This window comes from Myxine glutinosa, chromosome 1, assembly GCF_964187855.1.
Source record: "Myxine glutinosa chromosome 1, kmMyxGlut1.1, whole genome shotgun sequence".
Taxonomy (NCBI): Eukaryota; Metazoa; Chordata; class Myxini; order Myxiniformes; family Myxinidae; genus Myxine; species Myxine glutinosa.
The window spans coordinates 54,020,289-54,047,643 of record NC_136261.1 but is presented as its reverse complement, the minus strand read 5'-3'; the positions used below and the strand labels follow the sequence as shown (position 1 = coordinate 54,047,643).

Here is a 27,355-nt window from a genome sequence, read left to right as displayed (position 1 = left end):
ACCCCTCGCTCCTCGCTCTCCAACTCCTCACCCTCCCTCTCCAACCCCTAGCTCCTCACTCTCCAACCCCTAGCTCCTCACTCTCCAACCCCTAGCTCCTCACTCTCCAACCCCTACCTCCTCACTCTCCAACCCCTAGCTCCTCACTCTCCAACCCCTAGCGCGTCACTCTCCAAACCCGAGCTCCTCGCTCTCCAACCTCCTCGCTCCTCGCTCTCCAACCCCAAGCTCCTCGCTCTCCAATGCCTCGCTCCACGCTCTCCAACTCCTCGCTCCTCGCTCTCCAAAACCTCACTCTTTGCTCTCCAACCCCTCGCTCCTCGCTCTCCAACCCCTCGCTCCTCACTCTCCAACCCTAGCTCCTCACTCTGCAACCCCTAGCTCCTCACTCTCCAAACCCTAGCTCCTCACTCTCCAACCCCTAGTTCCTCACTCTCCAACCCCTAGCTCGTCACTCTCCAACCCCCAGCTCCTCACTCTCCAACCCCCAGCTCCTCAATCTCCAACCCCATGCTCCTCACTCTGCAACCCCTAGCTCCTCACTCTCCAACCCCTAGCTCGTCGCTCTCCAACCCCCAGCTCCTCACTCTCCAACCCCTAGCTCCTCACTCTGCAACCCCTAGCCCCTCACTCTGCAACCCCTAGCTCCTCACTCTCCAACCCCTCACTCCTCTCCAATTTCTCGCTCCTCTCCAACCCCGAGCTCCTCGCTCTCCAACCCCTAGCTCCTCGCTCTCCAACCCCTAGCTCCTCGCTCTCCAACCCCTAGCTCCTCGCTCTCCAACCCCTAGCTCTTCGCTCTACAACCCCTAGCTCCTCGCTCTCCAACCCCCAGCTCCTCGCTCTCCAACCCCTAGCTCCTCGCTCTCCAACCCCTAGCTCCTTGCTCTCCAACCCATAGATCCTCGCTGTCCAACCCCTAGCTCCTCTCTCTCCAACCCCTAACCCCTAACTCCTCTCCAACTCCTAACTCCTCTCCAACCCTCATCGTTGTTGCAGCAGCATCCTGTGCGAGTCTGTGATCACGTTCGTCAAGGGTCTCGTTCTCCCGTCTCGTTCTTTTTCTTGCTGCAGTCTAGTGGGGTCACCCTTGGGAATCCCACGGGCATGGACGTGTGTGACATTTGGATATCTTGATTTGGATGCTGCACATTAAATTTTACAAAATGGTTACTGGCAATTCCTCATATCCAGAAATGGTGTCATGAACACAATTTATTTATTTCACATGATATGTGACTCCTCACTCCTCTCCACCTGACACTCTCCTCTCTCCAGCCTCACGCCTCTCCAATCCCACTCCTTCTCACACTCCCCTCCAATACCTCCTCTCCAATATTTCCCCACACTCCTCTCCAATATTTCCCCACACTCCTCTCCAATCCCTCACACGCCTCTCAAATTCCTCACACGCCTCTCAAATTCCTCACACTCCTCTCCAATTCCTCACACTCCTCTCCAATTCCTCACACTCCTCTCCAATTCCTCACACTCCTCTCCAATTCCTCACACTCCTCTCCAACTCCTCACACTCCTCTCCAATTCCTCACACTCCACTCCAATCGCTCCTCACTCCTCTCCAATCACTCCTCACTCTCCAACCCCTCGCTCCTCACTCTCCAACACATAGCTCCTCGCTCTCCAACCTCTAGCTACTTGCTCTCCTACCCCTAGCTCCTCGCTCTCCAACCCCTAGCTCCTTGCTCTCCTACCCCTAGCTCGTCGCTCTCCAACCCCTAGCTCCTCTCTCTCCAACCCCGAGCTCCTCTCTCTCCAATCCCTAGCTCCTCGCTCTCCAACCCCTAGCTCCTCCCTCTCCAACCTGTAGCTCCTTCCTCTCCAATCCCTTGCTCCTCACTCTCCAACCCCTAGCCCCTCTCTCTCCAACCCCGAGCTCTTCGATCTCCAACTCCTCGCTCCTCGCTCTCCAACCCCTCACTCCTCGCTCTCCAACCCCTCGCTCCTCGCTCTCCAACCCCTCACTCCTCGCTCTCCAACCCCTCACTCCTCGCTCTCCAACCCCTCGCTCCTCACTCTCCAACCCCTCGCTCCTATCCAACTCCTCGCACCTTGCTCTCCAACCCCTCGCTCCTCACTCTCCAACCCCTCGCTCCTATCCAACCCCTCGTGCCTCGCTCTCCAACCCCTCACTTCTCGCTCTCCAACTCCTCACCCCTTGCTCTCCAACCCCGAGCTCCTCGCTCTCCAACCTCCTCGCTCCTCGCTCTCCAACCCCAAGCTCCTCGCTCTCCAACGCCTCGCTCCTCGCTCTCCAACTCCTCGCTCCTCGCTCTCCAACCTCCTCGCTCCTCGCTCTCCAACCCCAAGCTCCTCGCTCTCCAACGCCTCGCTCCTCGCTCTCCAACTCCTCGCTCCTCGCTCTCCAAAACCTCGCTCTTTGCTCTCCAACCCCTCGCTCCTCGCTCTCCAACCCCTCGCTCCTCGCTCTCCAACCCCTCACTCCTCACTCTCCAACCCCTAGCTCCTCACTCTCCAACCCCTAGCTCCTCACTCTCCAACCCCTAGCTCCTCACTCTCCAACCCCTAGCTCCTCACTCTCCAACCCCTAGCTCGTCACTCTCCAACCCCCAGCTCCTCACTCTCCAACCCCCAGCTCCTCAATCTCCAACCCCATGCTCCTCACTCTGCAACCCCTAGCTCCTCACTCTCCAACCCCTAGCTCGTCGCTCTCCAACCCCCAGCTCCTCACTCTCCAACCCCTAGCTCCTCACTCTGCAACCCCTAGCCCCTCACTCTGCAACCCCTAGCTCCTCACTCTCCAACTCCTCACTCCTCTCCAATTTCTCGCTCCTCTCCAACCCCGAGCGTCTCGCTCTCCAACCCCTAGCTCCTCGCTCTCCAACCCCTAGCTCCTCGCTCTCCAACCCCTAGCTCCTCGCTCTCCAGCCCCTAGCTCTTCGCTCTACAACCCCTAGCTCCTCGCTCTCCAACATCTAGCTCCTTGCTCTCCAACCCCTAGCTCCTCGCTCTCCAACCCCTAGCTCCTCGCTCTCCAACCCATAGATCCTCGCTCTCCAACCCCTAGCCCCTCGCTCTCCAACCCCTAGCCCCTCACTCTCCAACCCCTAGCTCCTCTCTCCCCAACCCCTAACCCCTAACTCCTCTCCAACTCCTAACTCCTCTCCAACCCTCATCGTTGTTGCAGCAGCATCCTGTGCGAGTCTGTGATCACGTTCGTCGAGGGTCTCGTTCTCCCGTCTCGTTCTTTTTCTTGCTGTAGTCTAGTGGGGTCACCCTTGGGAATCCCACGGGCATGGACGTGTGTGACATTTGGACATCTTGATTTGGATGCTGCACATTAAATTTTACAAAATGGTTACTGGCAATTCCTCATATCCAGATATGGTGTCATGAACACAATTTATTTATTTCACATGATATGTGACTCCTCACTCCTCTCCACCTGACACTCTCCGCTCTCCAGCCTCACGCCTCTCCAATCCCACTCCTCCTCACACTCCCCTCCAATACCTCCTCTCCAATATTTCCCCACACTCCTCTCCAATATTTCCCCACACTCCTCTCCAATCCCTCACACGCCTCTCAAATTCCTCACACTCCTCTCCAATTCCTCACACTCCTCTCCAATTCCTCACACTCCTCTCCAATTCCTCACACTCCTCTCCAATGCCTCACACTCCTCTCCAATTCCCCACACTCCTCTCCAATTCCTCACACTCCTCTCCAATTCCTCACACTCCACTCCAATCGCTCCTCACTCCTCTCCAATCACTCCTCACTCTCCAACCCCTCGCTCCTCACTCTCCAACACATAGCTCCTCACTCTCCAACCCCGAGCTCCTCGCTCTCCAACCCAGAGCTCCTCGCTCTCCAACCCCTAGCTTCTCGCTCTCCAACCCCTAGCTCCTCGCTCTCCAAATTCCTCGCTCCTCGCTCTCCAACCCCTCGCTCCTCGCTCTCCAACTCCTCGCTCCTCGCTCTTCAACCCCTCGCTCCTCGCTCTTCAACTCCTCGCTCCTCGCTCTACAACCCCTCGCGCCTCGCTCTCCAACCCCTCACGCCTCGCTCTCCAACCCCTCGCGCCTTGCTCTCCAACCCCTCGCGCCTTGCTCTCCAACCCCTCGCGCCTTGCTCTCCAACCCCTCGCGCCTTGCTCTCCAACCCCTCGCGCCTTGCTCTCCAACCCCTCGCGCCTTGCTCTCCAACCCCTCGCGCCTTGCTCTCCAACCCTTCGCGCCTTGCTCTCCAACCCCTCGCGCCTCACTCTCCAACCGCTCGTGCCTCACTCTCCAACGTCTCGCTCCTCGCTCCTCTCCCGTCTCATTCATTTTGGAAATGGAAGTTTCCACGCAACGCATGAATTGTCACGATCCTCAAGAGGAAGTGTCTCGTAATCATCAAATGGCAAGAAATTACATTGTGAAAATTAAATATTTCAAATAAACCTATTTAAGGTGTATGCACACACAACTAATAAAGAAACGAAGAAATATCTCAGTAATTTCCTGAAACATATTTTAGTTTTTACTTCCGGATAATAATGTTGAATGAAATAGGAACGAAGAAATATATGTCGTTTTGTGACGAATGTAATCAAAAGTAAAAGTAATATATCTTAACGGAAAAGAAAAAGCGAATTTTTAATATATGTCGAAATTTTCCCCGACTGTTATTTTAGGCAGTGTATTTTCGTGTATCATGGTGGCGTGAGTTTAAAAAATATATCTCTGCATTTTCCCGTGTGTGCGTGAATGTTCTCAATTATTTCTGACACCGAGTCTAAAACCATCGATAAAAATGAAATCAGATGAGGAATTCGAGATAAAATCGAGAGGGTGACTCAATGAATGGGCTTTATTTTACAGGCCTTTGAGAAATCATTTCGTTCCAAAAATGGAAACTTTCATAGGATTCCCTTTTCGGTTTTTTTTTTCAAACGATTATAAAACTATGTTAGCGACTGTTAAAAATGAAATGATATATCGAATTAGAGTTGAAATAAACCTGTGTGAGAGAGAAAGACAGCACGGGCCTAACTAAACAGGCCTCAAAGCTATTCGAGTTAATAAAATGGTGGATATTTCTTTACATGAAGCCTCTCCAAGAATGGGTGGAGCTACTCTGTAAACGGAGTAAGCCACACCCCCAGACAGACAGACAGACAGACAGACAGAATCACCGTAGCCGATTATAATATAGATGTTGTTTTAATAAAGCCTGATGTTGTCTTAACAGTTAAGGTGACTGGCTTAAGATCTTCGGGTCCTGAATTTGAGGCCCTGTCATGCCATTAAAATAACACCAGATGGGTTGACTCAGCCTATCAGCCTTCCGAGGTTGGCAAAATGAGTGCCAGCTAACTGGGAAGAATGAGCCATTTGAGTATCCTGTGTGAGATTGTGCCCCCGATCCAAGGAAAAACTGCTTCAGCAGTCCACTGCATCTGAAGGACCAAAATGAGTGGTTCTTCTTCTTCTGTTATATTACAACTACATGTTAATGGGGTGTTTTCTTTTTTTCACATTGTCTCTGATTTTTGATGGGATATATTTATTGACACTTGAACTTTGACGTGATTTTCTTGTTAATGTTTTATTGTAAACCTACTGACAGATTGTATGGGTGTGAATGCTTGCTTCCAGGAGGATCCGTGGAGGTTAAGAAGTCTTTCAGAACGACATTTCGGCAGGGGTGCATCCCATGTGAAGTCCTTCAGCTCCCTGCCCAAAAGGAACCACTGCACTTTGATGACAATGAGCACAAATGCAACAATCGTTCAAGCCCTTTTCACGACAGAAGCGCTTTGGAAACGCTCAACGTGGAGTACAGGCCACAAATGCAAAAAGCATTTTCACATTTGAATGATTTTGCAAAAAACACAAGACTTCAAACAGAAAGGACACCCCAAAAGTGCACGATCTGTAACAAATCGTTTTGTCAGTCCAGTTATTTGAAAAGGCACATGAGAGTTCATACGGGAGAGAAACCTTACGAGTGTACAACCTGTGGAAAAGCGTGCTCTCAGTTTGGAAATCTGGTGAAGCACCTAAAGATCCACACAGGAGAGAAGCCTTACAAATGCACGATATGTGGGAAAGCATTCTCCACTTCTGGTAGCATGCGGAGTCACGTGAGAATTCATACAGGCGAAAAGCCTTACATGTGTACCATCTGCAACAAAACGTTTCCTTTTTCCGGTAGCTTGCGAAGTCACATGATGATTCACACCAGAGAAAAGCGCCACAAGTGTGCGACCTGTAACAAAGCCTTTTCTCAAACTAACGATTTGAAAAAGCACATGATCATTCACACCGGACAGAAACCCCACAAGTGTGGAACCTGTGACAGAGCGTTTTATCGATCAAGTGACCTGAAAAGTCACATGATTAAACACACGGGAGAAAAAACCCATAAGTGCGCAACTTGCGACAAATCTTTTTACGAATTGAGCTATTTGAAAAAGCACATGATAATCCACACCGAAGAAAAACCCCACAAGTGCGCCATGTGCAAGAAATCGTTTTACCAACAAAGTTGTTTGAGAAAACACATGAGAACTCACACAGGTGAAAAACCATACGAATGCGCAATCTGTGGCAAAGCTTTCTCTCAGTCGGGCAATTTGCAAATCCATTTACGTATTCACAATACGTGCAAAAAGAAAACAGGTGCAGAGTGATTAGCGAATTTACAAAACAAACAGTAGTCCCCATCTTCGATGGATCCTGACATCAGCAGACACCTGCTTTGTCAGGACATTTCCACTACGTACCAACCATTTTGCACTGTAGTCGGTGGGCGATTCCCATAAGACCCTTAAAATGCAGTTTTCGTCTGCACCTCTTAGATATTCGTTTTCTGTGTTTTATTTTGTACGTATTTGTATGTGAAACAATTTTAGCTAGGGAAACCCTCTGAGAAATTGTCCATTCTGCTGCAAAATTACATTTCAACAGTGTGACCCCCCCCCCCCCCCCCCCACCCTACCCCCCCACCCCCACCCTGAAATCCGACTGGTCCGAAGCCAACAATTATAAATTGGAACATTGTTTTTCCTATGTATAGTCATCTTTTTGATCATTTGAAGCGCGTTTCTCAGTTACTCTGACGTGCTGAGTGCAGATACAATGACCACAGACTGTTAAACCTTTTTCGGTTGGGCCCATCTGTGAAATCCAAGATGGCCACAACCGATTATGATGAAACATTTTAATTCTCACATGTTCTAATCTAGATAAGGTACATACGTGTATGAACTATCGTTTTGTATGTTTCCAGACATGAGAATACAATGTCCACATTATTTCTTTGGTAAACTACACATAATTGTTGGTAAATGTCAAGTGTATGTCGAACAGGGCTGCAGCAAATTTGAAAAAAATTACTTTTTCTTTCATTTAGAAAGCAAGTAACCTCAATATGACACCAAACGCATGTATTCATGTTTTAGTTTGCTAAGAATTATTTGAAGCAGATATGAATCAGAAACAACCAATGAACACAATATAGATATTGTTTTTTTAGCATGGTGGATATATATTATTCACCATATTCTACAGCTAGTGTTAAGATTTCAAGTACTAATATATGTTTACAGTAATTATATAATATTTATCATATACTTCCAGATCTGAAACAGTGATTCGTCGATGTTGAGGAGCCACGATGCCACCGGTGAAATGGAACCAGTGCGTCTGTCATGGGTACAGTGAAACTCCAGGCAAGGAAGTCACGTTCACAACAGCTTCGTGGGGTAAATTGTGCGATGCCGCGAAACGTCGGAAAGACCATGTCTACGAAACCCTCAAACAATACATTGATGGAACAGTTCCACTGCCAGTCGAAGCCAGTAGCATCGTGAAACATATCAACTGCTACAAAGTGTACGCTTGATGGAAAAGAAGCGTGTAGCTCGTTCACCACTTGAGGATGCATTTGATGAAATCGCCGGTTGTTCCCCACAAAAAAGATTTACACGCTCTAAAGTTCAACCCACTGATCTGGGAAAGTGTATCATATGCCGAGAGCTATACAAACAAGATAAAAAAGACCGACGAAAAAAACACAAGGCCACACCATTCACATTGCTCTCTGCAGTGGAGAAACTCAAAGAAGCAGCAGCCGTACGTAACGACAGTCGTATTGTCAATCATCTTGCAGGTGGGGCACGTGGTGGCACAGATGCCATCGCAAGGGATTTACTGAAGCATGACGTATGCTACCATGATTACACAAATTCTTATGCTCTACGGGTCATTTCAGCAAAGGCCTCTTTACCTAAAGACTCCAACCACAGTAAAGATGCTTTGCATGACATCACTATGATCCAAAAGTCGGTAGTTGATGAGCAAGCAATATGGACCATGGCGACAGTACGCAACCTGTTCGTTGCAGCTTTGGTTCGTCATGGATCGTGTACGAATCCCAGTTTGCGACATCTAAAAGACAAACTTTTAAACCACTTCGGAGACAATTTGCGTTTCTATCGCTCACCCAGAAAGAATGAATCAGAGGTGTTGTTTTCATGTCAAATGGAAATAGGAACGGTGATTCAAACCTGTCAAGACATGGAACGTGCTTTGAAGGATAAAGATGTCGAAGATTATTTCAATTTCTCACCAGCAGACGACGAGCAAACGCCTATGTACAATGCATATTATCTCAGTCTACATATCCGGAAGGAACTCAAAAAAGTTGAAAACATGAGGTGGCCACCAACACCTGATTGCTGCACAACAGAGTTTGCAGAATCCTCTATTCCAAGCATCCTTTTCAACATGGTATCTTGGATAGTCTCCGGAGAAAAACACTTCACTGAAACGCTTGTGAAGCTTGATGATGCCAAACACAAAAAGGTGCTTTCCATCTGCCAAGACATCCTATATTGCTGTAGAGGTGGTAGAATTCTGACCCCGAAGCACGTTTCATTGGCCATTGCTGTTCGAAGAATAACAGGGGGTACAGAACTGGTGACCATGTTGAACAAATTTGGTCACACTGTGTCTACAAGCAAGATACAAGAAATCGAAAGTGCCATAGGGGAACTTCGCCAACAAGAAGGAGATGCGCAAATCCCATCAAATATCGTCAAACATGTTCCAGTCATGTTCGTATTTGACAACAATGACTTTCAAGAGGAAACACTGAGTGGCAAGAGCACGAACCACTGCACAAATGGGATTATTATCCAACCTAGAGTGTATACGTGTATACCGCCACAAACAAGCCAGGTCAATCCTGGTGCGGACAGGCACCGGAGAAGTTTGACGTATGCTCCGAAACCACTTCGTGACTATCCTGTTGCTCCACGTCTTGGACCAGATCGCGTACAACATGCCGCCACGGTGATCACAAGTACATCATCATCATCTGTAGACGCAGCTCGCGACCAGGATATGGCATGGCTGTTATCACGGCTCTGTCCCGACCTCCAACTCCCAGATGCCATTTACACACAGGTAAGATATTGCTCTTTAGCATTGTGTGCCAACAACACTACTTCTTTATTAAATACTTGAGCCTGCTGTTAAAGAACTTTATGACCTCTTGGACACATCTCAGCCAAAAACTCTTAAGACTCACTCAAATTAAATATAATTTATTGAACTCTTGCATTGCATGGTTATATGAAGATATAGTTATACTTTACAAATAACCGTCTCCCATCTGCTCTCTCTCCTTCTTCCTCCGATGATCCCCAGTCCAGTTCTTCTCAGTATCTCGATCAGTTGAACAGCCCTCCTTAAATAGGACTCTGCGCCTCTCATGTCAGACCATTGGTATGCAGAGTTCAACACAGGGTCCTTCGCCCCAGACAGAGATGCTTGCAAGCATCTGTTTCCTATTTTAAAAGCTCCGGAACAGGTGCTTATCGCTGAGAACCACAGAACACTTCATTATCCCTCCTGGGGGGGGGGGGGGGGGGGGTCACTCTCCCATGACCTCGCCCGAGTAGGAATGCACTCCGTAACAGAAACAATTCCACATATGGCGCTTCCCCATCCAAGTTCCAATCCACAGCGTTACACAGGAATAACCTTCTGTCCTTACATATATTTCTATAATTCCACAATCCCTCATTTTTTCTTTTTGTTTATATTAACCATTAATCTAAACATCAACTTATTAAATATTCAAACCACAAAACTTGGTAATCCAATTTCCTAAGGCATACACCGTCATCCTGGAAGAATCTAATCACAAAACATTTCTTTATTCATTGACTCTCTCAATATTGATAATGCAATTCATTTGCATAAAGCATACGACCCTTCACCTTTACCACAACGATTTCAGTTCACCATTTAAAAATAATAAAGCATCTGCAACATTTGGCAAAACGTTTGCCTCCAATCAAATGTTGACTTTTGTTTGGAAAGAAAAGAAGAGGCTGATCACTCGTGTTGAAATTCAAGTATGAAACATTTTCTTCTGATGTCTTCATAGCACCTACACTATTTCGCGTAGGATTTTCCGCTGTTATGATAGCTGGGCGGAGTCATAAACTGACCCTGCTCTCCATGCAGCATCCTTGCCACTCTTGCTGTGAGCCACAGTAGGACCCGAACAAGGCCTTCGTCCAGTCGACTTGCCTCCTCACTCATCATGAGTATGGAGCAAGTGTTGATGTGATGTTGATTGGCCAGCAAGATGTGGAACAGGGATGCCAGATGCATCCGCAACGATGTTGGGACCATGGCATTCAAGTTGTCCATGGTCCATACCAGGAGCAACCAGCAGAATTGTGCACAGCTGTTGTGGAGGAAAAGGCACAGCCGTTCACTTGCAGCTCTATGCTGGCTCCCCGGAAGTTGGTGAAGTAATGACACATGTCGCCGCATCCCGTAGAAGTTGCAGGTAAAATGTCATCGTCCTGCAATTGCTGACGTGATGAATGTTCGAGGTATTCGAATAAAAGTAAGTGATCGCCCTTCTTCCATATGTTGCAGTGTGATCCAGACAAATGGTCATATAAATTTTCCTTGGTGAAGGTAAGCATCCATCTCCAATCTTACAAAGGAGTATGTCTTCATCATTCTTTGAGAAGGAGGGTGTATGCCACGATTAACTTCATTTTTTAGCCACAAATTTTCTTTCTCGAACTTCTTCCCAATTCCGTTAGCACTCCTTTTGAGATGTGATCTGGTCTTATCCTTTTACTCAGCCATATCTGAATCTGCTTTCCACACACACTGAATCAAATAGGGTACGTACATCTTATCATAAAATCACCATATTTTAACGAATCATATATTTCTTATAACAGTTTCACATTCAACCATTTGTTGTTTTCCTTAAAACATTCAAAAAAGTTATATTCATTTATATGCATCACACAAATAATATTCAAATCAGGTACACACAAACAGGAATATCTAATTCCCAATAAATCCTGCAAACAAGCAAACTATGCATAATGTATTATCATAGTCCTCCCACTATTTTTTTTTTTTTTTTTTTAAACTGTAACTTGTGGTGATATGAGTTCACTGATCCCACAAATTTTTTTTTTTTTTTTTTTTGTTGTTGTTGACAGTGTAACTTGTGGTGATATGAGTTCACTGATCTGATAAAACTGATGCAATTCATAACATTTTCATTATGCCATTATCTTAAATCTACTGTGCTCATTTACAACATTACTTCATTCAATCTTTTAATCTCGGTATTATTCATATCATCATAAAATCTTTCTATCTTGGGTCCATATTTGTTTCTATTCTCATCAATCTCCTATGGTTTATCAATTCGTTCCAAAATACCGCAACCAAAGGTTTTAACCAAAGCTCTACCAAACTATTTCCAATGTGAACTCAAAATACTAGTGAAACAATGATTCGAAGAATTAACTTCAAGGGGTCAACAAATTCATTCTATAACCAGATCTAATTTTCCCCATCCAATAGTTTGCCTTGCCAAATGTCATATTATAATACTTTAATAAACCTTCGAAAAATGTTTCCCATCTCAATAAGTTCCCTTTTACAAATAGCCATGTGTAAATTACGTATTGAACTACAATTTTCTCTCGATGTATTTGGCCTAAATGGCCGCAAAAGTGGCTGCCAACATGCAGTACCTTTTTTTATCTACCAAGCAAGTGCTCGTCCACATAAGACCTCCACCAAAATGTTGTTTTTTAAAAACAAATCTGGGATTTCTGATTACATGGATGCACTCTCAGGACATTTCAGGCTGCTGTTAACAATCCACTACGATAAATTAATTCCTTTACCCACAATCAAATAATTAAAACAAATTGAGGATATTATCCCTATCACATTCATTTATAGATTCATTTTGTTGGATCTAATTTTTTCCCACTACTATAAGGAAGAACAATAGCTTTTATAAGTCTTTGTAATATCTCACTTAATTTACCCTGCATCGAATAATTTATTTACTATCCATTCCCCTTCTGTTTACCAGTGACTGTTTAAACTCCATAACTTAATTTGGTGAATCCCATGTGAACAGCTATCACTTATTGAAACCCCTACTTTTGTAGAAAATATCCAAATAAGTGGTTTTACGCCCCCTTAACTGTTGCTCATCCATTTCTATGCAACTAGTGAATACTACTGACACCAGTATGCCAATATAGGTGTGCCAAATTAACAAATATGTTGCAGGTACACGTAACATCGCGTTCTGAGGTTAAATAACGTAACAGCGCGTTCATGTCTGCCCCTTGGTTTTAAGATTCACAATGCATTCCGTTTTAAAACTCACAATAGTTCAATTCAGCAAAATTTTCTTTACTATATGCCCATATCATCTATGCCTAAGACACATCCATACATACAGCACAATTTATATGCTGATAAAAGTCAAGTTTATATATGTCAAAAATCCGTGAGCAGAGTACTCTGGGAAGTCAGTGTAAGACCTCTTCCAAATTTGGCTAATTTTGTACTCCCTCATTTTTTATGAAGCTCATATCCATAAATAGCTGTTATTCTCATATGAATTCTATCAAAAATGGAATCCCAAGATTACTCACAATTTTACTATTAATTAATGGCTGCTCATAACCCAGCACATCAAATCTTCATATTCCATCTCCCTTGACAAAAGAGATAATGTTCATAATCAAATTATATTTCTATTTTATTTTACGAATTCTCTGGATATTCGATCCCATCCACATGAAACTATCTATTTCCATTTATTATGTATATTTGTTTGCGTTGGCACCATTATTAACAGATCAAGATGGGTGTCAATTTTATTTCAATTTCGTAAAATTTGTCCTTTAATTTTAGAAATGCTGATACACAAATAGACAAAAAGTTTATTCTTAGAAAACCCCTATAATGTCACATTGAAATTACCCATTTGGTTCCGACAATAATTTATCCAAATTTGACAATACATCCATTTACATGTCAGTCGACCACTGACCTATCAATCATGCAAAACAATAGTCCAAAATTCCCACCTGATGATCGCTTGTCACTTGGTTTCCAAAAAATTTGCAATGCAATGTTCCACACTTGTAAATTTTAAAAAATTGTTTTGCCCAAAATGCTCCCTAAAACCACATTTATAATTGGCAAATATGAGGCTTCCAGAATGAACTCTAATTCTGGATCTTTTAATTCATGTTCCAAAAATATCCAATTTTGGCATTTGATCAGTTAATTATTAATTCGCTAACAAGCAAAAAAGTAAAAAAAATCATTCTTGCTCCGAAAACTTTTCAGACACAAGAAGCATCGACAGTTATTCATGTTGGTCTAATGATTTAATCTGTTGAGGCCAGTCGTCATTTGGGATCTGCAGCAATGAAGGCCTAATCGTCATCTGAGGTACCGGTAAGCACTGGTACCCTTGATCTTGGTTTGTCCTATGAACTAGTCTTCCTATTTGAATATGGACAACGTCGTTTCCAGTGTCCAATATTTCCACACTTGTAACATCGGTTTCTGTCATTGCCTGATCTGCCCACCTGTTCACTTGTATTGGTGGGCTGCATCTCTGGATCCCTGGGTTGCCACTGCGATCTTTGGTTATCTCCTGAACCATAAAAAAATTATCTGTACTGTTCTTTTTGGGGAGACAAATGGGAATCAGATGGGACAACTGTCACTTTTATTCCTATTTTCGAGGGCAGTTGTGCATTTATCTCCTCCAATGTATCCTGTATTCTTTTTATTTTAAGTTCTAGGTCCATTATCCGTTCTTGCTGTTCCCATTTTCTGGATTCTACATCCCAATAATGGAATGCAAGCCAGTCTACTGTTAAATTCTGTTGCTTCCTGGCTTTCAATTCTTGTCCTAATCTCTCCAATCGACTTCACTCAAATGTACCATCTCTTGGAAACTCCTTAGCATGTCCCTTTGTCCACAAATACCAATTCTCAACCTCTCTAATAGCCTCTTCACCATAACGGTCGTACATATAATATGCACAAGTACCTTTTTGTGGAATATCTGGTTGTCCTTGTGTATTCTTACAGGCTCCATTCCCAATTCTGCCTGTATGTGAATAACACTCAGTATTCACACAATGTACTAGGATCTGCGCTTTGGAATACACCTGTACACACCTGTACACACCTGTACACACCTGTACACACTTGTACTATATGTACTGTAAATAAAATCTACTATGGTTTGTTCCACCTTTTATCAAAGTAGCGTTGGATGCGTTGTTGCCTAGCTTGTTCCTATAAAGCTCCACTCGTACTTCCAGGACGGATCTCTCCACCTGTTCAAACGGTGATTTCCAGAGAATCTCTCTCACCTGTGGCTTTTGCACAACCCAATCTCACAGATCGGTATTGCAGATTAGCCAAATGGGTCAGTATGAAATGGGTGAATCCGAAGATCTCCCGTTCTGTTGAAGGGGGAATCACACAATGGTAACCGCATATATATATACACAAAGAATTAAGTTAAGCACCCCTACACAACGAATTAAGGTAAGCACCCCCTAATATATATTCTTTGTGTATATGTATACATTGGCATATATTCTAAGGTATGTGAGATCAAATAATGATTGGTATGACATTAGCAATTATCCATTGATGAAATTGAGTGATCAAAGTGAAAAAAAGTGATTGGTTGAGTCAGTGATCCGATCACGTGGGTCCTACACACGTTATTGACGCAAAGATCGCTAGAGGTCTTCTCAGAACAATGACTGTACGTTAGAAAACATAAACGTCATCCACACTGTCCGTGATGGACCTATAGCTCCATACTTAAATTGAGGTGAAAATATGCCTAAAATTCCCAAAAAATTTCACCTTAAATTATTCAGAATAAAATATTGAAAACGGCATGATTGTTATGTTTTTATGTGACCATAATATCACTTCTCCAGAAAATATAGCAATATCATGGGTATATTACACTGTTTTGACGACAACAAACTTGTAATGTGCGAGGTTGTAAAAAAACGGGGGGGGGTGCTTAACTTAATTCTTTGTGTATATATCTATATATAGACTTACCACCTTGCTCAATTTCCAAGGTTGTCTTCACATTGATAATAATATCTCACAAATATATCAAGGCTTCTTTCTTGAAACTGCACTTTCATCAATCAATCAATCAATTTATTCAATTAAATCAATTCAATTAATCATTTTAGATGACTCCCTACATAAGCCTTTTCCCAATGTTGCCAGAACAGTTTTATCTGTTGACTGAGATCTGTGATCATTGGTCGTCACCTCTGACCCACACCTCATGTCAATTAACGAATCACTGTTCTGTCCTAGGGATCATATCTGACATATTTTCCCAATCTTGTCTGGCCATTATATCACAAATTCGACTTTTGCAACCACTAAAGACAACTCATCCTTCATTCGTGAGACAGTCAGCCAAAATTGATCAGACAGATATGGAACAGTTCATTGGGAAAAATATCTCAATTTGAATGGTACCCAAACCTCTTGACAATTAACATTTCGTAAAACTCCTGAAATGTTCTACCAACGGATGACAATTTATTCATAATATTAGCCAATTTTAATCCAATCATGCTCAAATTTGACACTTTATTTAACTCTATTACTTGTAATGCATCATTAATCCTACAGGGTTCAACAGTTGTCCTTTAAGCCCGTGCAATCATTTTACACTGAAAACCTCATGATCATTCCTGGCAATCATAACATCATGATTTTAAAATCATAATGATTATCATTATTATCATAATCATAGTCATACCATAATCATCCATTTGAAAAAAAACCCAAACATTTCCTATATCACCACATCCATGTGGTATAATGAACAATTAAAAAAAAATGAGAACTGTACATAGCAAAAGGCTACCTCCTGACCACTTAGTATACCTATTGACAAGAAGTCATAACAATATCGAATAATCGTTAAAAATTAAAAAAAGAGGAAAAAATTCGCTTCTATTACTGGTGCCGCAGCATTCGTCATTCCATCCGCTCCTCCACCGTGACCAAACCGAAATAAAGGGAGCTCAACCATAACACAGCGCATTTAATGGCGCATGCCATAGGAACTCAACGCAATTTTGACTCGGCCAGAAAACGAGCAGTTTTCGCAGGACTGGTGCCGCAGCATTTGTCGTAATAAAAATCGCAAAATAATTATACAGTATATACCATATCAGTGGTTCTCCATGAAAGCACAGCACCTTCTCTAAAGACAAAAGGCTATGGTGGATATTTGTGACGGTTCCACGGCACCCTCTCTGAAAAATGCGTATACATCTGTCGTACACTAATACAGGGCTTTGTGCATCTATACCTGCTTTGTGGATTTCGCCCACCGACCACATTTAATTAATACAGGGCTCTGTGCATCTATACATGCTTTGTGGATTTCGCCCACCGACCACATTTAATTAATCTTCCATTCAAATCATAAAGCAAAAACCAAAGGTCAAAAAAAAAAAAAAAAACTCAAAAATGAAATCAAAAAAATCAAAACAAAATTGAAAAAAAAAAGAAATTAAAAATGAAAAAAAGGAAAACAAAATGAAAAAAAGAAAAAAAAGGAAATGAAAAATAAGAAATTAAAAATGAAAACAAAAGGGAAAAAAATGAAACTAAAATCACAAATCATCTCCCTCTAAAAAAAATCAAGTTTATTATCACAATCTTCTGATTTCAATTTAAGTATGTCCATGCTCCCCTTTTAAGAATTCACTTTTAAACCAATTTAAAAGACAACATGCATAATCCCTTTTCCAATTTGGTCCAACTTCAATTTTGAAAACTAACTCAAAAGTTCAGCCAAAAAGGTCTACCTGATGAAAAAGTATTTGTCCACTCTAATCCATTTCCCTATTAAATCTTACAAAGGAGCCTGGAAGAGAATGGAAAATCACAAGCTCTATCAAAGGAACAATAATATGTTGTTCCAAGCCCACAACAACAAAAAAAATCAGGCAAAAAAAAATCCTAATAAAATTCAATAAAATTCAATAATAACAAACAACATCACCTGTGCATTTAGCTAAATACAGCCCGATTCCTCATTTCACAAGGAGGAAACACAATGCCGCTTCTTGGGGGCCCTCCAAGGAGCGAAAATATGCTTCCCACTCATCCTATTACCTCCATCAAAAAGAGGATATTACATTTAAACCCGTATGGTTGTCTGTCTGCACAGAACAATTTTGATTTTCTCCACATTTGTTGATCTGAATGACAAAAAACTTCCATCACAGGTGCAACATCACCTGTGCAAGTGTGTAAAATCATAATCATGTCGTTAATGGCATGGTGTAGGCATCATAATTGTTTTAACACAGCAATCTTAAAATCACTGAGAAAAATCCTGGCAAAAATCCACAATCCTGATTTCTGTGTCAATGATAATATTACCTACATAACATATTAATATTGATTTATAATAACCAATAAAATGAAGACATAACATCTCATGGCAAGGAGTTCAGGAAAAAACAATAACGTTTACCTGCAAGACATATTTCCACCCCATGCCATCAATTGGAACAAACGAAGCATTCCGAATCCAAAAGGATTTTTCAAATTTACATTCAATGATTCTGCCTTATAGAAATTCTACATCCCAGTGACATGGGATTGCCTCATCGATTTTCATATCGATCGAATGAATTTTAGCTGTCATCCAAGATGGCCGCCAAAAAATAAAAATCCTTTAAAAAATGTATATTTTCCTGATGTATATTCATAGGGATGATTGATTATAGGTGAAAATGTCATATTACAGAGCGGGAGTGTAGTGGGGAGAAGGGGGTGGGGAGCCAGGAATGCAGGAATACAGGTAACAGGTACAGGTAGGTTGGGAGAGAAAAAGAAGGAAGGGGAAAGGGATGCAGGAGGGAAGGGGGGGGCATAGAGGAGTGAGGGGGGGCATAAAGGAAGGTACTAGGCAGTGGTGGTGGAAAGCGGGGACACGGACAAGCTGGGATGCAAAATTAATGTAGACTCCTGGTGCTCCTCATTTTGCCAGCTCTTGTATGAGCCTCAACCCAAATACTAACGTTACAATTGACAATTCAGACTTATTTGTTAAAAAAATTCCACGCATGATATTGTTTTTCCCACATATCTCAGTAATTGATGCAAGATAATCAGACAACTTCTTTTTAACATGATGGTCAAATGTAATGACGTCACTGTACGCACACAGCACAGAATGTTCCACATCTACACAGTGACATCGCAAGCACACACACACACAACTGCCTTGTAAATTGGTAAAGAATAACTTAGGTGTACGTGAATGGCATTAAATAACCTTTTGACAGGGTGCCGCATCAATAAATATGTCCCCCGCCATGCTGGATGTAAACTTGGATCATCCATCGACCAGTTGCAATTAACCGAACCAAAAATACAGGGCCTGTCGGACATCTTGCTCTTCTTCCATTTGCTCAAAATACCAAAAATTCAGAAAAATTTTTGATGACAAAACTCAAATGGTAATAGATTACAGGCCTGAAATGGACACTGCACGCGCGCGCACACACACACACACACACACACACACACACACACACACACACACACACACACACACACACACACACACAAGTTATGGAGTTTTGTAGGGTTAGGGTGTTTGATCACTTAACAAAGAAGAAAAACAAAGAGAAAAATTGGAAAAACAACAACAACAACAACAACAGTGATTATTTGCTCCATGGAAGCATTTGCTGCCTGGACATACATCCTGACCCAAAAAGGGCACAATGCATGGTCATACAATTGGACCACTCCTCAATAGGAGTGTCCACTCACAAGGTATTACTCCTGCCTGGTAAGTGTCCTGGCCAAGCATCCGATCAATTAAGATAGAGGCCTCCATAGGTTTTAGCATAAGTCTAAAAATCCCACCTTTTATCATGCTGATACCACGTGACATTAGTGGGTCTTAATGAATTATGACTTAAATCAATACCCGTTGGATAGAGAACATTAAATTATATCTCATACAGTTATTTACTTATCAAAATAATGAATATTTATTATGTTTTACGGCAAAATCCACACAAATTGACTGGCATGGCAAAAACGTGATGATGTCATAACGCATGAATGTACTGTACTTCCGGATATTTACCCCGACACAATTTTGCCGTTTTACTTCGTAACAAAAAATTTGAACCGTGTCAAAATGTTCACACAACGAATACCCGTTGATGAACCCCATTGACGATGTGACAACCACAGTTTTGTGTTTTTCTCGGCACTACCGCCCACTACTAACCCAGCTGCAATTTGACAATACAGTACACGCGAACTGGCGTGCTGAGGTCACAGTTCACTAGCTCCCATCACTCGATACAGTTAAGATGAGGTGATGATGATGAGAGATGATGAGAGATGATGAGGTGTGAGAAGAGGTGGAGGGGTAAGGTTGGGGTGGGGGTAAGGTTGGGGTGGGGGTAATGTGGGGGTGGGGGTAAGGTGGGGGTGGGGGTAGGGAGGCGGAGAAAAAGAGGGGAGAGAGAAACAGAAAAGGACAGAGTGTACATTGAAAAAAAAAACATTTCCAATCCCGTACACAATTAATCAACAGGAAACATGGCTATGGAATTATTTGCCGTTTATTATCGATTTATATATTTATTGCTCACAATTGTGTTTACCAAGAGAAAAAACGTTGTATTAATTGTAATTTATCCCTATATTCTGTCATTCCAACTAATCGGTGAAGAGATGGGAAACGAATATATCTTACTAAAAAAATATTGACGGCTCAGTACGCCGTCATGGTTGACAAACACCGTCTAGATTTTGCACACAAATAATGTCAACAATAGACGCAATGTGAACCTTACAGCCTAAACGGATCGTTCAAAAATGTTCACAATCTTCTCTTAAAACCAACCCACAGTGTTATCCAAACAAAAATATGCCATATGGTAAAAAATCGATCAATAATTCCCAAACAAAAATAATTGGATGTTTCTACGGGATTCGAACCAAGACCGCTATATTTCGTCCCAGCGTATTTAACCGCTCGGCCATTTCCAAGTTGGGAAAGACAAAAAAATAACAAATATATCTCTAAATGCCACGCGTCTCATACACGTTGGACAGACAAAACTCGAGTGCAAAACTCGAGCGTGCGTTGCACGCACTCGGGTGAACTATGTACGTGCGTTATGTACGTGCACAAAATATCCCGTCTCGTGGTAATTACCATGTACGTGTACGTGCGAACGCACTTTGCGTTCTTGTGTGAGCGTATAGGGAGTGAAGTCACGATGCGTGCCGCGGATAAGTTATGCAGCACGATGGCCATCGTTATGTAAAATCGCCTTTGCTGGCGCACAAATAAGTCTATCAAAGTCGCAATGGATATTGTCGTGGGCTCACGGTTGTGCTCCACAAAAGGAAATTTATTTTATAAAAATCGAACCAGCCATTTCAGAGATATTAATAGTTTTGTGTTTGTACGAACCAAAACAGTCTTTCTGATTTTAGTGAGAGGCTTCTCTTTATACTTTCGTTCACAAATTATGTACGCAAATCACTTGCAACATAGCATTTCGCTACAAAAACTCGCAAATGTGCTCCTGGCGTCCAACTCCTGTTCACACCGGGTTCCATGTACAGACACTGTCTGAGGTAAGCAAAATAATACGCAGGAAAAACTTCATACCTTACCGTATCTAAAGCCGACCTCTTCGAGTTGTTGCAGTCAGCGGTGCCTCCAAATTGTTAAAGAACTTTGTTTGTGACCTCTTGGACACATCTCAGCCAAAAACTCTATAAGACTCACTCAAATTAAATATAATTTATTGAACTCTTGCATCGCATGGTTATACGAAGATATAGTTATACTTTACAAATAGCCGTCTCCCGTCTGCTCTCTCTCCTTCTTCCTCCGATGATCCCCAGTCCAGTTCTTCTCAGTATCTCGATCAGTTGAACAGCCCTCCTTAAATAGGACTCTGCGCCTCTCATGTCAGACCATTGGTATGCAGAGTTCAACACAGGGTCCTTCGCCCCAGACAGTGAGACGCTTGCAAGCATCTGTTTCCTATTTTAAAAGCCCCGGAACAGGTGCTTATCGCTGAGAACCACAGAACACGTCATTATCCCTCCTGGGGGGTCACTCTCCCATGACCTCGCCCGAGTTCGGAATGCACTCCGTAACAGAAACCATTCCACATATGGTGCTTCCCCATCCAAGTTCCAATCCACAGCGTTACACAGGAATAACCTTCTGTCCTTACATATATTTCTATAATTCCACACTGCCAAACGCAGGCTTTAATATGCATAAAGCCTAGCCGCGCTCGTGTTCCCTTCCCCTGCATTTTTGCCGCATTTGATTTATCAATGTTGTCACTTTAAAAGTTGCCGATCATGCTCGCCGGTGGTGGATAATGGGGTTGGTCCCTGCTGGGTGCGCTCGCAGAAAACAACGGCAGTAAACAGGGGAATCGCAAGATCTCATTGGTTAATGGAATCTGGGTGTAGGTCATTGTGGAATGGCTAGGCCTACCATGACAGAAAACATTTCACGACGTGATGAAACAGCCGATAAATATTTGCATTACAAAATTACGGCACCCATTATAAACAGGATTGGTATCCTAGGCTAGCTACTGATTTAAGGATTAGTATTTTTTCATATGTCAAACTTTTAAAAGGACTTTAAAAGACAAGTATTTAAAAGTGTTTGAGCTCTCCCCTTGGGACTTTGTGATTCATTGAAATCAAATTAAAGCCCAGGTACCATCATTCCAGTCGTTAGAATCCTCGGCTTACGCCTCGGACAATACCTCCTTCCAACACGGTACCTGTCGTGGGCTTTATTTTGATTCAATGAATCTAAAAGTCCGAAGGGTCGTGTTCACACCCATAAATAATGCATGCGTCATGAAAATAAATCAATATTTTTGAGAAAACATCATCAAATAATGCCTTTTCTGAAACGAGCACCTTTCTTGTTGTTGCAGGGGGTGCCTGGATGGAGCCGACAAAACCAGATCCTGTGTAGCACCGATGAGGGACAGCTTTCCCATAACATAGGGTACATGCCTGTGATCAACGAAGCACCCGGAGATCTTTCCACGGTGTATACAGCTTTGACCAATGCGAGCAACGTGGTGGACCTGCTGGACTATCAGGCCACTAAAACTGAACACGAAACTCATATTTAACCACAAATTAGACTTACGAGCTTATTTGCAAGTCATCCATTCAAAGTAGACCGGTTTGTTTACAATGGCGTAGTAATCACGTCTCCGCTCGTGCCAAGCTAGATGGTCTAAAAACGGCAACTGTTGGTAATAATTTTAACTTTGATTTAGATAAACATTTATATTATTTTATCATGTTGTAAAAAGAGGCCACTTTCGGGTCATGATGACATAAATTTATCATGAAACGAAAGAAATTATTTAGGGACTATTTTGTTTCGCGTTTCCGCGGCGTCTTCCGTTGTACTTTGGTGCTAAGACAGTGTTTTGAATGCAATCGATAGCCGTAGGCTCTTTATCCGGGAAAAACAAGATACTGAAGCAATTTCGGATTTATTTAGCGGATTTAGAAGGAAGATATATCCAACAATAATAATGGGATTAATGTATTTTTCAAGTTTAGCTCGCATTCAGTGAGCTTTGTTTTTTCGTCGAGACACTTGTGCTGAGATGCGTTTTCGCCAGACCTGGTCTCACAATGGTAGAGACATACGTGAGTGCGAGAAATCTGGAATAACGTGCCATGTATCTGATCATCTCCAGTCTCTTATATACAAAATGAACACTAACGTAGCATATTATGTTGTTTCCACAGAAATAACGTCAGAATTGGTATCATCATGTCTGAAAACATGATGAGACTTCAATGTCTCGAAAACATGATGAAAACAAAACGAGACTTCATACATGTCTGTATCCTATATAGATTAGAATATATGAGAATTAAGACACTCTTGGCATAATCGGTGGCGGCCATCTTGGATTTATCATGTTGGCCCAACCTAACAAGGTTGAACAGTCTGTGGTCTCTGTATCTGTAATCAGCATGTTAGAATAAGTTAGAAACCCACTTCAAGTGATTGTAAAGATGTATACACATGCGAAATACAATGTTCCAATTGAAAGTTGTTAGTTTCGGTTCAAGAGGGGGTGACACGGTTGAAACGTAATTTTGAGGCAGAATGGACACTTTCTCAGAGGGTTTCCCAAGTTAAAATGTTTTCTTATACACATATGTACAAAATAAAACACAGAAACCTAATATCTAAGAGGTGCAGACGAATTTTGTTTTTTTCAGCTGGATGCCTGATCAATGCGGACACGTATTTTGGAGAATCGTGTCCCTGCTAATTGTAAGAGGGAGGCCAGGTCGTACCGTGTTTGGCTTCATTGCACGTCGATTACGCAACAGTGAGAGCAAGACTCTGCTGCACTGTACTTCCTGACAGCAAAATTGCATTCTTACCTTCTGTCGTGGAAGTGTAGGGTGAGACTCAAGACGCCAATGGTCGGAAACAGGTTTTACAAAAGGTCACAACTTTATTAACTGGTTATTCACTTCATTCCAATACCAAATAATACCGTTTAACTCAATGGACCAGGTAACTCTATCCGCATAGTCCCTCTTTCGTGGCTGCAGCGCCGAACCCGTGGTACGCATTCATTCCGTCGGGCAGGGCTTCTCGTGGCAAGTGCCCCTTGACTCCAAGTCTCTTCTGCTTATATCGGCAAACTTCAGTTAATCCTCTGTCCGCTGAAATCGTAATCCCTTCTCCGCTGCTTACTCGGTCGCCTCACTGGCACCAGCTCGCTCTCCTCCCTGCTGGGAATTTGCTTCATCCACTTTGCATCCCGATGAAAGACAATAGTACGGGCTTGGGAATGTGTGTTAGCCCGGGGTCGTGCTAAAGCTACACAACAGGACTCCCAGCTTCGACAGGGCGAGATGCATTCCTGGCATTCTTACGACCACCTGCTCGTACCTTGGTTCGTTACCAGTTCCAACCAATAAGTTACACTGAGTTACACTTCCACAATTCCCTCATCTTTTTGTTTTTGTTTATATTAACCATTAATCTAAACATCAATATAAGTAAACAATCAATCACTACAAGTAAACATCAATACAAGTATAAGTAAATAATCAATCACTGCAAGTAAACATCATTACAAGTATAAGTAAATAATCATAACTTTGGTAATCAAATTCCCTTAGGCATACACCGTCATCCTGCAAGAATCACAAAACATTTCGTTGGTCATTGACTCCTTCCATATTGTTCAATCTATTGCATTTGCATCACAAATATCTTTTCAAAACAACACTTCACCATCACCAAGATACACCAATTTCACTTCATTTTCAAGTTTTGTAAAGCATCTGCACCATCTGGCAAAAACGTTTGCCTCCACACAAATGTTGACTTTGTTTGAAAGGAAGGGCTGATCACTTGTGTTTGAATCCAGGTATGAAACATTTTCTCCTAATGTCTTCATAGCTCCTGCACTACTTCGTGTAGGATTTCGCTGTTGCGGTAACATTGCGGAGTCATAGACTGACCCTGCTCTCCTTGTAGCATTCTTGCCACTTTTTGCTGTAAACCATAGTAATTCCTGAACAAGGCCTTCACCCAGTTGTAGTCGACTTGCCTCCTCCCTCATTGTGAGTGGGCAGCAAGTATTGGTGTGACGTTGATTGGCCAGCAAGATGTGGAACAGGGATGCCGGATGCATCCACAAAGATGTTGGGACCATGGTGTTCAGGTCATCCATGTTCCATACCAGGAGTGGCCCGCAGAATCGTGCACAGCTGTTGTGAAAAGGCACAGCCATTGGTTTGCAGCTCCATGCTGGCTCCCCGGAAGTTGGTGAAGTAATAACATATGTCCCCGCATTTCACAGAGGTTGCAGGTAAAATGTCGTTGTCCTGCAACTTCTGATGTGATGAATGTTCGAAGCCTTCGAACAAGAGTAAGTGATCGCCTTTCTTTCATATGTTGCAGTGTGATCCAGGCAAATGGTCACATAAATTTCCTTGGTGAAGGTAAGCATTCATCTCCAAGTTACACGGGAGAATGTCTTCATCATTCTTTGAGAAAGAGGGTGTATGCCACGATTAACTTCATTTTTTAGCCACAAATTTTCTTTCTCGAACTTCTTCCCAATTCCGTTAGCACTCCCTTCAAAATGTGATCTCGTCTTATCCTTATGCTCAGTCACATCTGAATCTGCTTTCCACACACACTGAATCAGATAGGGTACATCTTACCATGAAATCAGCATAATCATGTATATCTTCCGACAGTTTCACATTCCACAATTTGTTGTTTTCCCTTACAACATTCAAAAAGTTATATTCATTTATATGCGACACACAAATAATATTCAATCAGGTATGTATTTTATTACTAAACAAAGAATAGCATCCACAATTGCTTTCAGGTTAATATAGTTCAAAAATTAACTCATGCAGGTATTTTAGCACTACTCTAAGAAAATAAATTGTATATGATTACAATCACAAATGGGAATATCTAATTCCCAACAACAATTTTCCCAAACCAACAAATTAAGCATAATGTATTATTACCATAATTCCTCTCCACTTTTTCTTTTCCCCTTTTTTTTTCCTAACAGTGTGTCACTCGTGGTGATATGAGTTCACTGATATTGTAATTGACACAACTCATAACATTGTCGTTATGCCATTATCTTAATTCTACTGTATTCATTTGCAACATCACTTGATTTAATCTTTTAATCTCAGTATTTATGTCGCCATAAAAGTCTTCCTTTTCTGGTTCCACATTTCTTTCCTCATTTGTCACTTCATGCGTTATCATCGTGTTGTTGGTTACCTTATTCAAACACACCGTCACTAAGGCTTTCAAGCAAGCCACCACTAAAACAATTGCCAATATAACTACTAAACCAACAAACAAGACTGCTACTCCTTGTATATATTCATACCTATGCCATAATTATATGTCGATGACATTCAACATTATATACCAAACTAACAAGCTTCCTAAAAGGTAAATAAAGAAAATCCCTTAATATGTAACATAAATCAGATTATTTGTCTTACCCTGATCCCCCTATCTCCCGGGGTTGAACTCAATCCCCTGATCATGAGTGTAGTTGTGATACATTTTTCACTCATGTTGTATTAATATCAGCAGGTAATTGTATGTCATGTAGGCAAATAAATGTCACTATCCCAAGTAGGAATATCACATGTTGAAAATATAATGTTTATCAATGCAAGGGGTGTTAAAATGTAATTCAAATGACTGTAAATCACGACTATCATTTATCTGCCACTGAATGTTCTGCTGGGCTGCTAGGTGCAGCCTCATTTTCTGTGGGATCGTCCACCTTAGCCCCATGTGCTTGCTTGCAATGAGAGGCATGAATCCAACTTTCTATTTTGGGTCCATATTTGTTTCTATTCTTATCAATCTCCTATGGTTTATCATTTCGTTCCAAGATACCGCAACCAAAGGTTTTAACCAAAGCTCTACCAAACTATTTCCAATTTGAACAAAAAAAATGCCAGTGAAACAATGATTCAAAGAATTAACTTCAAGGGGTCAATAAATTTATTCTATAGCCAGATCTAATTTTCCCATCCAATAGTTTGCCTTGCCACATGTCATATTATAACACTTTAATAAACCTTCGAAAAATGTTTCCCATCTCAACAAATTTCCTTTTTACAAATAGCCATGTGTAACTTACGTATTTAACTACAATTTCCTCTCAATTTGTTTGGCCTAGCTGGCCGCAAAAGTGGCTGCCAGCATGCAGTACCATTCTTTATCTCCCAAGGAAGTGCTCGTCCACACAAGACCTCTACCAAAATGTTGTTTGTAAAAACAAATCTGGGATTTCTGATTACATGGATGCACACTCTCAGGACATTTTCAGGCTGCTGTTAAC

General features: G+C 42.2%; 1 protein-coding gene across 7 annotated transcripts in view; it reads left to right on the top strand.

Annotated features, from left to right (window-relative positions):
- The window catches only part of LOC137423906 (uncharacterized), a 62,093-nt gene extending 34,989 nt beyond the window's left edge, over window positions 1-27,104 (top strand). For 2 of the 7 annotated variants that reach the window (XR_010983817.2, XR_010983814.2), the window contains 2 exons: window positions 5,625-9,440; window positions 22,391-22,528. Coding sequence is in view for 4 of the 7 variants with exons in the window: in XM_078771757.1 (XP_078627883.1) it covers window positions 7,875-9,440; window positions 22,391-22,594 (1,770 nt within the window). In the remaining 3 variants the exon portion in view is untranslated. Of the gene's footprint in view, window positions 1-5,624; window positions 9,441-9,683; window positions 10,840-13,688; window positions 15,345-22,390 lie in introns of those variants that run through there. The other 5 variants (XM_078771782.1, XM_068111448.2, XR_013622392.1 and 2 more) reach the window with 4 other exon arrangements.
- The last annotated feature ends 251 nt before the right edge of the window (window positions 27,105-27,355 follow it).